The following is a 14,057-nucleotide window of genomic DNA, read 5'->3' as shown; positions in this document are numbered from 1 at the left end:
CTCTTGGTAATCGCCCTCTGTTCTTCCCCAGCAGCATACTGGACACCTTCCAACATGGGGGGTCATCTTCTCACGTCATATCGTTTTGCCTTCTCATACCATCCCTGGGATTCTCTGGGCAAGAATATGGAGTGGGTGCCATTGCCCTCTTCACCCCAGTGAACCATGTTTTGTCAGAATTCTCCACTGTGTCCCGTCCATTTGGCGTGGCCCTGCCTGGCACGGCTCACGGTCTCACGGAGTTGTGCCAGCCCCTTCGCTATGACAAGGCTGTGCTCTGTGGAGGGCTGTGTCAGCTCTGCTACGTGGTAAAAGCTATTTATTGCTTGTTGAATTCGCAGGCCACTATTAAAGCCCGTCTCTCCTCTGTCCCTCATTGTAAGCTAGTCTAGCAGGGAGCATGAAAAGTTCTCAAGGGAAAAAATCTCAAGGGAAAGAACGGGAGCTCTGGTATAGGTAATTCTTCCCCCTGGCACAGTCCTCCCCCCTCTCAGCCAGAATCTCTTGGTTTTCTTTTATCAAGGAAGCTGACATGTCATCACAGGATGGAGCAGGCTGAGGGGCTGAGGTGCAGTGCGCTTCCCAGGGTCATTCCTAGTCCCGCTCAGGTTATGTCTGCTGGACTCAAAGCAAACTGCAGAACAGAGGACAGCGAGGGATGAGTGAGGGAGCCCGGGAGATTTAGATTTCAGTCTCTCTTAGCAGGACTGAGGGCAAGATTCCCAAGGCTCTGAACCTCAATCTCTTCTCCTCATAAAAATGATTATGAATATATAAAGTATATATATATACTATGTTGATGGGTTTAGAAAATCGGAGACAATTTGTGTAACATTTAAATTGGAATGACAATTTAGCTCAATTGTATAGTTAAGGTGATTGGAAGTAACCCAGCTTAAACCTAATTAACAACAACAAAAAAGTGTTTGCACGTGCAAGTGAAAAGTCAGACATGTACTAGCTATCATCAGGACTCAGTTTCTCTCCATTGTTCCCTTTGCTGTGCTGGCTTCATTTCCAGGCTTTCGAAGCCGAGGGGAGATGTAGAGGAATGTCATCCTTACTGTCAGTAGTCCCAGCACAAAGGAAGATGCCTTTTCCTTTCTTTCCTCAAAGGTTCTGCACATGTCCCAAGACCCAGACTGACTGGACCACTCTCAGTGATGTGTATTGCCATCACCATTTTAACATAAGCAATGACCAGTTTGCGTTATGGTAAACCCTCCTTGTGCCTAGAGGAGGAAACGTCACCACGGAATCAGTAACTGACCTGGTGTGGAACAGTGCTCATTACCAACAGGAGCCCCAGGTCTTCCCCTGGACTAATAATTATCTGGATGCAGCTGTCAGCACTGTCTCACACTACAATCTGGGATAATTGAAAAAAGAAGAAACACAATGTCTTCCATGTCTGGGAACTACTCCCGGGAAATCTGATTTAATTGTTTGAGATGAGACTCAGGTACCAATGTTCCTTTAGTCACCAAGATGGCTCCAATGGGTCCCCAAAGTTGAGAATCCTCATCGAGGGATACTTATTTTACTGATCAGCCTAGAGCCAAAATTAGAACCTCACTTAAACCATGCATGCCAAAAATGGAAGGGGGGGGTGTTTCTTAAAACAAATCCAAGAATTACTAAAAGCAATTCTTGTATTATTACAAAACGTAATTAATTACAAAAATTACTAAAAGCAGGGATGGATCCTAGCTGGCAAAAACAGAAGTGTACTATTACATAGGCCACACAGCTCATCTTCACAACCACGGCCAATCTATCTTGTTGCAAACGTCCCAAGTTTTCAACACTCTAAAATGGAAAGTCTTGGTTCTTACATGTGAACTGGTTTAAATATTACAGGCAGTATTATTCTAACTGCAGAAATATAAAAGTAACCTTTTAACGCATAAATCACCATTAATTTACATTTAAGAAAGAAAGGAAATCAGAAATGCTGGATGAAGCCCAATGCTTTGGGCGAGAGCATATATCACGGGATGAGAGAAAATGGAGAAGTGAAAAGAAAGTAGAGTGTTCCTTGCTCCTGGGTACATTTTTATAGCGGTCAGGGCAAGTATACTTTAGATTTATTTAGGAATATTTAGCTGCCATTGTTCTTGGAGAAGAGAATAGTTACCATTCAATAATATAATCAATCATTATAATTTCTCTACCTTATAATCTACATGTTTATAATGATTAAGAGGGTTAGGTTAGAGATATGTAGCTAATGCTACATCTCTTAATCCTCAAGGCTGAAACCGTGCAGGGAAAATTCTCAGACAAGCCTTTAATTTTCACAGTGAATGCTTCCAGGAATTCCACTTACTGTTCCACATGTCACTAAGCTGCCCTCAGGAGTACAAAGATCAGCTTCCACATATTTTGGTACCAGTAATGCCACAAGTTCCACATTATTATAAGGAACATCCATCCTTTGTCTGTGGCCTGGAACACTATGGTTTGAACATCAGGCAACCCTATGGCAGCATAAAATTTTCATGATTTGGCAACACAAATTCTAGGTGATCCCATGGAATGCAAGTCAAAACATTCTCATATTCCTCCTCAGTGTATTAAGTACTTATATGGTAAGTCATGCATTTTAGGTCTCCACCCTGTCTCAATGCTTGAGTTTTCAGATTGAAAAAAAAAAAAAAATTTCCCTCAAGTGGTCATCCAGGGTAGAATGTGAACTAAAGTATTTATACTCTAGGAGTTTTGTACTGCTTAACTTGCCAACCATGTCGGTGACATGTTTAAATTAATGACATTCTGTAGAATGTTTGTTCATCCTCAAACTACATTCTGCAGTGAGATGTCAATTAAAGAAGATTTTGGTACATGCCAGCTACAATGGTTTTCACCTGATGTTAGTAATAAGTGCTCCCAAATGTTTTTAATATTTAAAAAAACACAAATCATTTCTAAGAAACATTTGAACATGGTGAAAGAATGACCTAAAGTTCCTTTTCCTTTTTTCATTAAAATGAGCTCATCTATATTTATGTTTTTACCTTGCGGAGGAAATATTTTGGGGACCCCTTTAGCAGTCTTGTATAGTCTATAAACTCCTTCCCAGAATACTTTCTTAAAATAAGTAAAAGAAAATAGAATTAAAGAGAATTACAGAATTATAAAGAAACGAAGTATATTAGAATATACTGATGCAGGTTCACAGACCTGAAGTTCCTGCGGATTTAAGTTAATCTTGTGTATGTGTGTGTGTGTGTGTGTGTACTAAGTCGCTTCAGTCATGTTCGACTCTGTGCGACCCTATGGACTGTAGCCTGCCAGACTCCTCTGTACGTGGGATTTTCCAGGCATGAATACTAGCGTGGGTTGGCCCCTTGAGGGGATCTTCCTGACCCAGGGATTGAACCTGCGTCTCTTACATCTCCTGCGTTGGCAGGCAGGTTCTTTAGTACTGTCGCCACCTTGGAGTCAGTTCAGTTCAGTTGCTAGGTCGTGTCCAACTCTTTGCGATCCCACGGACTGCAGCATGCCAGGCCTCCCTGTCCATCACCAACGTCGCCACCTTGGAAGCCCTCTCTTAAAGATTTTATTCAAGAGGGAGTTCAAGGCATTTCAACAAAACATGTTAGAAAGTGCCTTGTCAGGGGAGAGAAATTCACACTTAGAGGGAAGCTAGGAGAAAGGATGACAGCAGATGTGTGAATGATGGGGGCTGTGGCAAAACATAAAGCACATGCCCTGCCTACAGAGGGTGTCAAAAGATTTTTCCCACATGGAAACATAAGACTCTTATAGCCATCTATTTCCCTTTTGCAAGAGAAGCCAGACATCTAGATTTTCACATAAACTATATGGATGGGTTAATTTTGGCTTGAGAAAAAATTAAATACAGGGACAAAGGAAATGCAGACAGATCTTTTATCATATTTGTCTGGAGGGCTACAAGTTTATAAATTTAGGAAAGTAAGGAGAATTGGAAGAAATTAATTATTCATATTTTAATGTATCTTTTACTATCATTATCTTTATTACATTTATCTTTTAAATATAAAAATAAATTTAAATTTCCCTTCCAAGAGTGGCAGCAAGATACCATAAAATAATAAAAGTCTCTAGGAGGCAAACTGCTTAATGATTCCAAGAAACATTTACTGAAAACCTGTGTCTATGCACCAGGTAATATATAAGTCGGTGAGAGTATAAAGATTAAAACATTCTTTCCAAAGCTTACCCACCAGTGCATAAAGAATTGTACCAAAAGAATATAATACAATCTGATCAGGCTGATCATAGAGATACGTAAAAAGTACAAAGGGAGTAGGAGATACATCTTTCCAGAAGATTGGCAGGGATTCTCAGAGGAAAGATCTCTTTGAGTAGACCTTTGTATTAAGGGGCCCAGATTATTAATGATCTAATAGATTATTCTAAAGAATTGGGCTTTATCCTATGGAAACAGAGGTTCACGGGAGAATTCTGAACATAGAACTGATGTGGGTAGATGCGGCATGGAGTGGCCTACATGAGGAGACAGACAATGAGGACCCACAGGAAGATGATTTCCATAGTTTGGGGGTCTAGGGCGGTATCAGGGGACATGAAGTGAGATTGCTTGGTTGGAAAGACATTTAGGAGACAGAAACAGGACCTGGTGCGTGATCGTACACTGGCGGGTGTAGCAGCGAAAGAGAGGGAGGAGCTGAGGATGACTTGAGACTATATAAGAGGCAGTCTCGTACAAAGCTTGGCATAAAGGGGAGCACATGGTCCCTGGAGCCAGACTACTTGGGTTAAAATCCTACCACTTCCAACTCATTTACGTGTAATTTTAATCAAGTTATTTATCCTCTGTGAGCCTCAGTTTTGTATATATGTCAAGTGTTCTTTTGTGTCTAAAAATTAGTGATTATTATTTATTATTATAATTCTGGTTAGGATGGTGGTTTCATTCAGTTTGCTTCTTCCAGAAGACTAGTGTTGCATTTGTAATGCTTTCAGGCAATTCTAGGTTTGTATAGTTGAACGTACGGAGAAGGAAATGGCAACCCACTCCAGTACTCTTGTCTGGAAAATCCTATGGACAGAGGAGCCTGGTAGGCTGCAGTCCATGGGGTCGCTAAGGGTCGGACAGGACTCAGCGACTTCACTTTCCCTTTTCCCTTTCATGCATTGGAGAAGGAAATGGCAACCCGCTCCAGTGTCCTTGCCTGGAGAATCTCAGGGACGGGGGAGCCTGGTGGGCTGCCGTCTATGGGGTCGCACAGAGTCGGACACAACTGAAGTGACTTAGCAGCAGCATAGTTGAACATATGGATCTCTGGTTGAGAAGAAAGTACAGTGATGATGGCTAGAGCCTCTTACCCAGATGAAATAGCCTGAGGCATTTTCAGAGAAGGCCCAGGGTTTGAATCTCCAGGACACTAGTGTTTAATGGGTAGATAGAGTAGGAGCCATGCTGGGAAAGACTGAGGGCAAGAGGAGACGTGGCGACAGATGAGATGGTTGGATGGCATCACTGACAATGACAGGGGTTTGGGCAAACTCCTGGAGATGGTGAAGGACAGCGAAGCCTGGCGCGCTGCAGTTCCTGGGGTTGCAAAGAGTCGGACACGACTGAGTGACTGAACAACAGAGGAGGCAAAATCTGCAAAAGCTAATGATAAGAGAAGGCCAGAGAGGTAGCAGAAGGTAAACAAAAAAGCAATGTCTAAAGCTCAAGAGAAGAAATGATTTTAGAGAGAGTATAGTCAACACAGAAAATACTACATAGGAATCAGTTATTATGATGCCTAACAAGCATCTATATTTAACAATTGGGGAATCTTTAATAAAGTAATTTAAAATGGCTCCTTGATAGCTGACATATAGAAAAGACTCAAATTTTAGTTTCCATTAGCCTTAATTTTAATTGCATATCTTGAGAAAGAAGAATTAAAAAGAATTAAAAAACAAGTAGGCTCCTCTATCCATGGAATTCTCTTGGCCAGAATAATGGAATGGGTTGCTGTGCCCTCCTCCAGGGGATCTTCCCAACCCAGGGATCAAAACCACGTCTCTTAGGTCTTTACCACTAGCACCACCTAGGAAGCCCAAACACAAAGGTGATTTGCAGGGAAGAATATTTGCGCCTTTCCCAAGAAATGCCTTCTGTTACTAAGATTGGTATTATGAAAAAGTCTACTTATTTGGGCAATGTGGAGTATAAAGCATAAAATGTTGAGTGTTACGATTGGAGTCAAGTCCTGACCCTACCACTTATCAAGTATAAGGTCCAGATAAAATTATTTACTTGTCTAAGTTTCCATTTTCTCAAGTGGGAAATGGAGGACCACTGTCACTTAGGATTTTGTTGGGACACGGGAAGATATTGCACATAATGGATTTAGCACAATGCCCCCTTACAACAAATGGTAGCTTGTGATATTTACCCATCGTGGGTAATCATGAGAAAGTTTGAGAACTGTTTTTAAAGAGTAAGTACTTTTGGAAGAATTCAGTTCAGTTCAGTTGCTCAGTTGTGTCTGACTTAGTGACCCCATGGACTGCAGCATGCCAGGCCTCCCTATCCATCACCAACTCTCTGTCCAAGAATTAGTCTTTCCATACACCAATAAAAACCTTCAAGTTCTTTCTAGCAGTGCAGCCTTCCTTGCCCAATCACTGGGAGTCTTCTAGATGAATCAAGACCCAGATCCATAATTTCCAAGGCACACGAGTTGAGTAAGCTTTGTGCTTCTCATTAATTGGGGGCTGGCCAACATATTTCTTCATAACCAATTAAATGCATGACTCATTAAACAAAACACCTCAATTTCCATACCCAAAGAAAAGTCATACAATCAACTACCAAAGACACATAAATGACAATACTAATGATATATCACAGGTATCTTTATCAGATCCCCAAATTTTCTAACTAACCTGATATTTCAGAAAGATGAAAAAACAAGTTATTTTTTTAAATATATTTTTCTTTTGCTTTATAATAAATGAAAGAAAATAAATTAATAAAATATACTGAAACTATCTGGTGAAAAAGCTCTTGTAAATTCATCATCTTAGTTTCAAAGTCCATGGTAGTGTCTCATTTTGAATTTAAAATTGAATAAAAATAATCCTATAAAATGGCCTAATCTGTTATTTACTTTGCATTTTTATGAAAGACTACTATGCTTTGCTTTTAGCAAAATGGTCATTAAAAATATGAGACTATTCAGGCAAATAGAATCCCAGGAAGTATGATAGTACTATAGATCTTAAAGCCATCAGAGCAGATGTTCCTAATCATACTAAAAACACAAACACACAAACCAGTTTATTCCAGCTACAGAAGTAGAAAAGTGCATATAATTTAACGGTATGAAAAATAATTCAAGCCAGGAGGTAGTAAAACTGCAAAAAAATATAAATCTACAGAGTCTGTGCCAAGGAACGTTTTACAAATTCTCAAGGCTGAAAAATCAGTTTCTTTTCTTGCTACAGGTAGGAAGTTATTACCTGAACTAGTTTTTAAAAATACAATGAATATATCTTTAAGGAAAATACACACACACACACATAAAACCCACACATGCTCAGACACCATATGCACACCAGTTACCTAATAGTTTTTAACCAGAGAAACACCTATCTAAATCTAGAATATCACTTATAAACAGCTTTGGGAAAGTTAAAATCAGACTTCTCATCAGTTTAAATTTCTTATTGAGAAAAAACAGTACATAATGTGATACAGAATTAAATTGGCATGCACAGTAAAATGTAAGCTCTAAAGACAGAGGATTCTCTTTGCAAATAATGATCTTGGCCAAGAGCCTCCTTTATGTACAGAAAGCTCTATTCCTTGTTTATAGCAACCCTCAAGGTTATAACAGGTCATTGTATGCTGCTAATTAGGTTTACAAATGATACGTTCAAGCCAGGTGATATTTTGTAGCTTGGTTCAGCCTAAGTGGAAAACTGTACCAGTAAGGTCAAACTATAAAAACTTATTATCCCCAAATTACTGATCTTTTACTCATATAGTATGAATTTTAAGATTACAAATATATAATGCCATTAAAAATTGGTTTGATGCTTACTACCTCTCAAAAATAGCAAAAAGAAAGAAAGACAAGTAGGAAAACTTTTGTATACAGATATTCAATGTGTTTATTCTCCCAAAGTTAATTAAAGTCAGTTTTGTTAGTAGACCTTAGGTCACAATACTCTTCCAAGAAAGCAAAGTGATATCTATTCTGTATAAAACAGGAAAATCAAATGCAGTACATTACCTTGTGCTACCTGTTGAACTGCCAGCATCATCCCAGAAACAGTATCCGGAAGCAAGTTTTCTTTCAGATTGTAATGTGTTGCCCACTCTAAAATAGGCAGCCGCTGTCTACACCACTGTTTAACGTCTTCACAACGGGGGATACGCATCTTACTCCAGAGTATGCTTTTCTTTTTTCTCTTTGCCCCTGTCATTTTCAGATTACCTCTTGTAGATTAAACTTCTTTAAACAAGAAACAAATTGTTGTAGAACACCTCCCTTCAATGCCAGGCTCCAAATCGTCTGTGGTTTAATGTCAAAGCTATCCAGGAAATAATAAAGGAGAGAGATTAACAAAAGCACACACACACACACACACACACACACACACATATATGCAGCCAGGCTGCATGTTTTATTATGGTACAGCTAATTATTCTGGATAAAAGATGCAGATTAAAACCATGAATTTTTATCTGAATGAGATGGAGAAATGGTACCTGTTAGTATAATATTTTCTGATCTTGGAAAAGTCATGGATTCAGTATGACGTTGGTGTAGAGCTCTCTTGCCAGTAATTCCCCTTAAACTCACTGTAGTCTTATGTTTTGGCTTATATCCCAGTGGCTAATGAGGTAGTTCTGGGCATGTGTTGCAAGTGGGCTGGGTTATGCTAAAGAAATCAGGAAGCATTCAGCTATTCCTGCCTTCTCCCGACAAACTGTGCAAAATCATAAAACCAGAGAGGTTTGTTATGCAAGATGTAGTCAGAGAATCTAGATTTACTTCTTTGGGAAGTGGGTATTTTCAGTATATCAAATGACTGCCAGTTCTGAAATATTCAGAAACCTAAGAGGCTTTGCTAAATGCTCTTATCTTTTTTTCCCCTGGGAGACGAGATTTTCATTCATACAGAAACATTCAGCCAGCCACTGCCCCGTCTGGTAACAGAATAGCCAGTTCTCATAAACAAACAGAAATTTCATTTCATGGGCTAAGAAAAGAAGCTTACAATGAACAATTATTTGTGGCAACATCTCTTCCTTGTCTCTGAATTGTTCACTCAGTTTTCTCTATTTTTCCAACTCATATAATTCTCACACTGGCACTATTGTAACTGAAATTTCTAAGGAAGTACATATGGTTCATAATATTGTTTGAAGAGTTCCCAACATTTTTTATGATTCTGCCCTCTTTTCACATGACTTTTGGGGGGTTTCTCCATTTCAGAAAGGATGTTACATTTTATAATGGAATAGTCAGTTTGTCAAAGACCTTTATTTTATGATTGTAAGGCCCAGCCCTGAGAAGAAAGAGCCTGCACTTATGAAGACTGTGCCATTCAAATTAAGCCAAAAAGCTAATACATTAACAAAAAATGTGAACCCAAGAAGAAGAATAGCATGTACATCGTTTGCTGCAGCCCTCTTAATGCCTATTTGTCCAGAGTAGAGATCTGTGTTCTGGAAGTCTTTAAAATAACAAAATATTGCTACTTGGATACCTTGGCTACTTCCAGTGTCTCTGGCTGTCACTTTTCCCATTGTTCTTAAGGTAAGGTGAAGAACTCCTCTCTCAGTCTTCATAAATGGCATCACTGGCTTTCTGTCTGTGCAAAAATACTTTTCTTTTTAAATGCAATGAATCCTAAATATATAGCAATATATGTACAGTTTATTCATATGTACAGAATAGAATTTACTTTGTATTTTTCTGATTGTTTACGTATGTTACACTTATGAATGTTTCATTAGATTTAGAGTCTCACCAGAGACTCTTAGTATTTTAGCCGTATTCTTTTAGTGTGAGAGGTAGATTCATCAGATAAGTAAATTCACCTTTAATAGAGATGTTATGTTGCTTTTACTTCACAAACAGCAATCTAACTTTGTTTTATATACTTCACCCATTACATAAATGAAGAAATTCAGAAGCTATATATAAACTGAGTATTACTACTTTTATAATCAAAACTAACACTAATGATTCTTTTTTCAAAATATATTTAAGTCAAAAATTCAAATCCAAGAAAATAAAAAAAGTAATTGAAAGCTTAGATACTGAAATAATCAGTCAACACCTAGGATTTGTGCAATTTCAATCATGTTAAAAAAAATCTTTGTGTTAAATGCTAGTAACAAAGAATTCATATGAACAGATTTTTTGGAATTGATGATGAATCTATATAGAAACATCTAAGCATATTAGTGCCAGCAATTGCTCTAAAACATCCAAAGACCAGGAAGGCTTCCTCGGTGTCTCAAACAGTCAAGAATCTGCCTGCAATGCAGGAGACCTGGGTTCAATCCCTGGGTCGGGAAGATCCTCTGGAGAAGGAAATGGCAACCCACTCCAGTATTCTTGCCTGAAAAACTCCATCGATAAAGGAGACAATCCACGGGACTGCATAAAGTCGGACATGACTAAATGATTAACACTTTCACTTTCATTCTAAGACCAGGAGGGAAAACAATTAGTTTGATAAAATAGTTCTGAAGTCTCTCAATTAAAAAAAAAAAAAACCTCCTAAAGGTTAGAGTAGATCTTTCCTAAAAATATTTTTTAAATTCCAGGTTTTCTTCCAACTCCCATGTGCTGAGACATTATTTAAAACATGCCAAAATCTCACTCTAAAGCATGCTATCAAGTGTAGGATTGATTATAATCAGCAATTCAAAAAACACTTTTGTGAAGAAATTTATTCACACCCATGAGACTCTCAGAGCATTTTACCTAACCCATAAAATTCAAAGCTAAACATATTTATTCAAAAATTTCAATGGCTAAAACTAGCTTAAAAGTTGGTACTACATATCATCTATATGAGACATCTCTTCCCAAATGTTCAGGCAAGAGCTATACAAATAAAAAGATGAACTTTTTATCTCCAGGAAAAACAACAAAAAAATTCTCCTTACTAGAATATTTTTATCGTATCTCTGACATGTTTAAACTTCCAGTGATTTCTAATATTACACTCAAACTCATTAGCATAAACATGTGATCCTTTCTCCACTCTCCACTCCTCGTCTACCAACTACTTATCGACTCTATTTAAATTCAGTTCGGTTCAGTCGCTTAGTCTTGTCCGACTCTTTGCGACCCCATAGACTGCAGCGCGCCAGGCCTCCCTGTCCATCACCAACTCCCGGAGTCTACCAAAACTCATGTCCATTGAGTCGGTGATGCCATCTAACCATCTTATCTTCTGTCGTCCCCTTCTCCTCCCGCCCCCAATCCTACCCAGCATTATGGTCTTTTCCAATGAGTCAACCCTTTGCATGAGGTGGCCAAAGTATTGGAGTTTCAGCTTCAACATCAGACCTTCCAATGAACACCCAGGATTGATCTCTTTTAGGATGGAATGATTGGATCTCCTTGCAGTCCAAGGGACTCTCAAGAGTCTTCTCCAACACCACAGTTCAAAAGCATCAATTCTGCGGCGCTCAGCTTTCTTCACCGTCCAACTCTCATATCCATACATGACTACTGGAAAAACCATAGCCTTGACTAGACGGACCTTTGTTGACAAAGTAATGTCTCTGCTTTTCAATATGCTGTCTAGGTTGGTCATAACTTTCCTTCCCAGGAGTAAGCGTCTTTTAATTTCATGGCTGCAAGCACCATCTGCAGTGATCTTAGAGCCCAAGAAAATAAAGCCAGCCACTGTTTCTACTGTTTCCCCATCTATTTGCCATGAAGTGATGGGACCGGATTCCATGATCTTAGTTTTCTGAATGTTGAGCTTTAAGCCAACTTTTTCACTCTCCTCTTTCACTTTCATCAAGAGGCTCTTTAGTTCTTCTTCACTTTCTGGAACTCTCTTGCTTTTTCGATGATCCAGCGAATGTTGGCAATTTGATCTCTGGTTCCTCTGCCTTTTCTAAAACCAGCTTGAGCATCTGGAAGTTCACGGTTCACATATTGCTGAAGCCTGGCTTGGAGAATTTTGAGCATTACTTTACTAGCGTGTGAGATGAGTGCAATTGTGCGGTAGTTTGAGCATTGTTTGGCATTGCCTTTCTTTGGATTGGAATGAAAACTGACCTTTTCCAGTCCTGTGGCCACTGCTGAGTTTTCCAAATTTGCTGACATATTGACAGCATCATCTTTTAGGATGTGAAATAGCTCAACTGGAACTCCATCACCTCCACTAGCTTTGTTCGTAGTGATACTTCCTAAGGTCCAGTTGACTTCACATTCCAGGAATGTAAGTTAGCAAGTATTTATTGATCAATCACATTTTGCTAGATCATGTGAAATGCAATAAAAGGATGGGGAGGGGAAGATATTGTCTATTTTCTAAGGATTATTTACTGGAGGTTATAGAAAAAAGGCAGAATAGAATCAATTAACAATCAAGTCAGACAATAAGTGTTACAGGAGCTCACGATGGAGAGTTGCATTCCCACTGAGAAAAAACACTTCCCCTCCTGCCTGTATTCTAGCAGATTAATATACTCACTATCTGCTGCACAACGACTCTTTGGTTTTACACAGGTTTCCCTAGTTCCATGTTCCCCGTTTTTTTCCTGTCTGAACACTTGGTCAGTATGTAACTTTTCCATGAAAATTGTCCTGGCTTCTCTACAGTTCCATTCTTCCTATACACCAAAGATCTAGGTAACCTTTAGGTTATTCATAGGTGTACAGCTGTAGTCATTTTCACTGTCTATTGATTTTCTTGCTTGAAAGTTATTGTGTGTGATTTTATCCATTTTGGCTCATGAGACTGTAAATTACCTGAGAGTAGATATTACTCACATAACTTGTTTTGCCTGTTTCCTCAGGATCTAATGGAAGGTTCTGCAGACATAGGATCCACTCAGAAATTATTAACACATGCATATCCCTACTCCTGAAATTACCAAAGAATCATTTAATCTATCTCAATCTAGTTCCAGGCTGTGCTATTAAAGAATCAGGAAAATAGGTAGAGACAGAAAGAGAGAGATAGCAGTGGGAAAAATAAGGAGAGATTTTCTCTTTACTTGCCCAGATTTTCCCTATTTTTTCACAATTATAAGGAAAAATTCTATCTTTCCAGAGTAATTATGAAAAATAAGGGAACTGAACCAGGTACAAATGAAGAAAAATGTTGAAGAAAAACATTTCAAGAAAAACTGTACACTATAAACTGGATCATATTTAATAGTTTTTGAGAGACACTTATTAAACTGAAATTCTTCTCATATTACTTTTGACTGTAACATTATGCTTCTGTGAATGTGGTCTATGTGGAGAACAGGACACCTAAAGCAGTGATTTATATTCAGGTTACACTCAGAAATGTAGACTCATAAATCTCAGAGGGCATTAACTCCAAATTCAAGTCTACTTTAGAAAGTTGATCCTCAGCATTTCTAATAAGAGGACATTGCAAAAGGTTCCCACCTGAGTCGGTAAGTAGCAGCTGAAACTAATCCATGTTCTGCTGTCATGTAACTGGCATGGGGATACATCAACACAGGGAGCAAACTTTATTAAAGTCATGCACTAGATAGGGTACCTTTCTCCCAATTTACCTAAAATGTCTTATAGGTTGACACAGCCCTGAATCCAAGCTATGGTTTAATTCTTCCGATGACTGTAACTGACAAGTTTAGAAAAATAACTCATTCTAATTTCCAGACAATCTAATTGTTAGAAGATTATTCCTAATTACTGAGCCAATATCTGCCATTTAAAATGTCTACTCTTTAGTCTTTATCCTAATTCCTGTGATATGCACAACTGTTCAGGACTAATTCATTTAGTGCTATCCATAAAAAGCTCTGATTTTTTATGGTGCTGTTTATTTTAGAAATACTGAGACATTTAAACGTGCTG

At 38.6% G+C, this 14,057-nt stretch overlaps 2 protein-coding genes across 3 annotated transcripts in view; both read right to left on the bottom strand.

The window, feature by feature from the left end:
• Positions 1-14,057, bottom strand: part of SLC26A7 (solute carrier family 26 member 7) — a 138,878-nt gene that overhangs the window by 114,789 nt on the left and 10,032 nt on the right. The window contains exons 2-3 of the mRNA XM_081496849.1: positions 9,733-9,833; positions 8,250-8,550 (exon numbers count right to left, since the gene is read on the bottom strand). Coding sequence (XP_081352975.1) covers positions 8,250-8,442 — 193 coding nt within the window. The 5' untranslated portion in view covers positions 8,443-8,550; positions 9,733-9,833. The remainder of the gene's footprint in view (positions 1-8,249; positions 8,551-9,732; positions 9,834-14,057) is intronic.
• LRRC69 (leucine rich repeat containing 69) overlaps positions 8,415-14,057 on the bottom strand; it is a 75,787-nt gene continuing 70,144 nt past the window's right edge. Inside the window, exons 10-11 of one of the 2 annotated variants that reach the window (XR_014055775.1) lie at positions 9,733-9,837; positions 8,415-8,550 (exon numbers count right to left, since the gene is read on the bottom strand). The gene's annotated coding sequence lies outside the window, so the exon portion shown is untranslated. The remainder of the gene's footprint in view (positions 8,551-9,732; positions 9,838-14,057) is intronic. The other variant, XR_014055776.1, reaches the window with a different exon arrangement.

Source organism: Giraffa tippelskirchi, chromosome 6 (assembly GCF_054371585.1).
Source record: "Giraffa tippelskirchi isolate mGirTip1 chromosome 6, T2T-mGirTip1v1.2.pri, whole genome shotgun sequence".
In the NCBI taxonomy this organism is placed as follows: Eukaryota; Metazoa; Chordata; class Mammalia; order Artiodactyla; family Giraffidae; genus Giraffa; species Giraffa tippelskirchi.
Note: the sequence above shows the minus strand (reverse complement) of the source record. Positions and strands in the feature narration are given on the sequence as shown.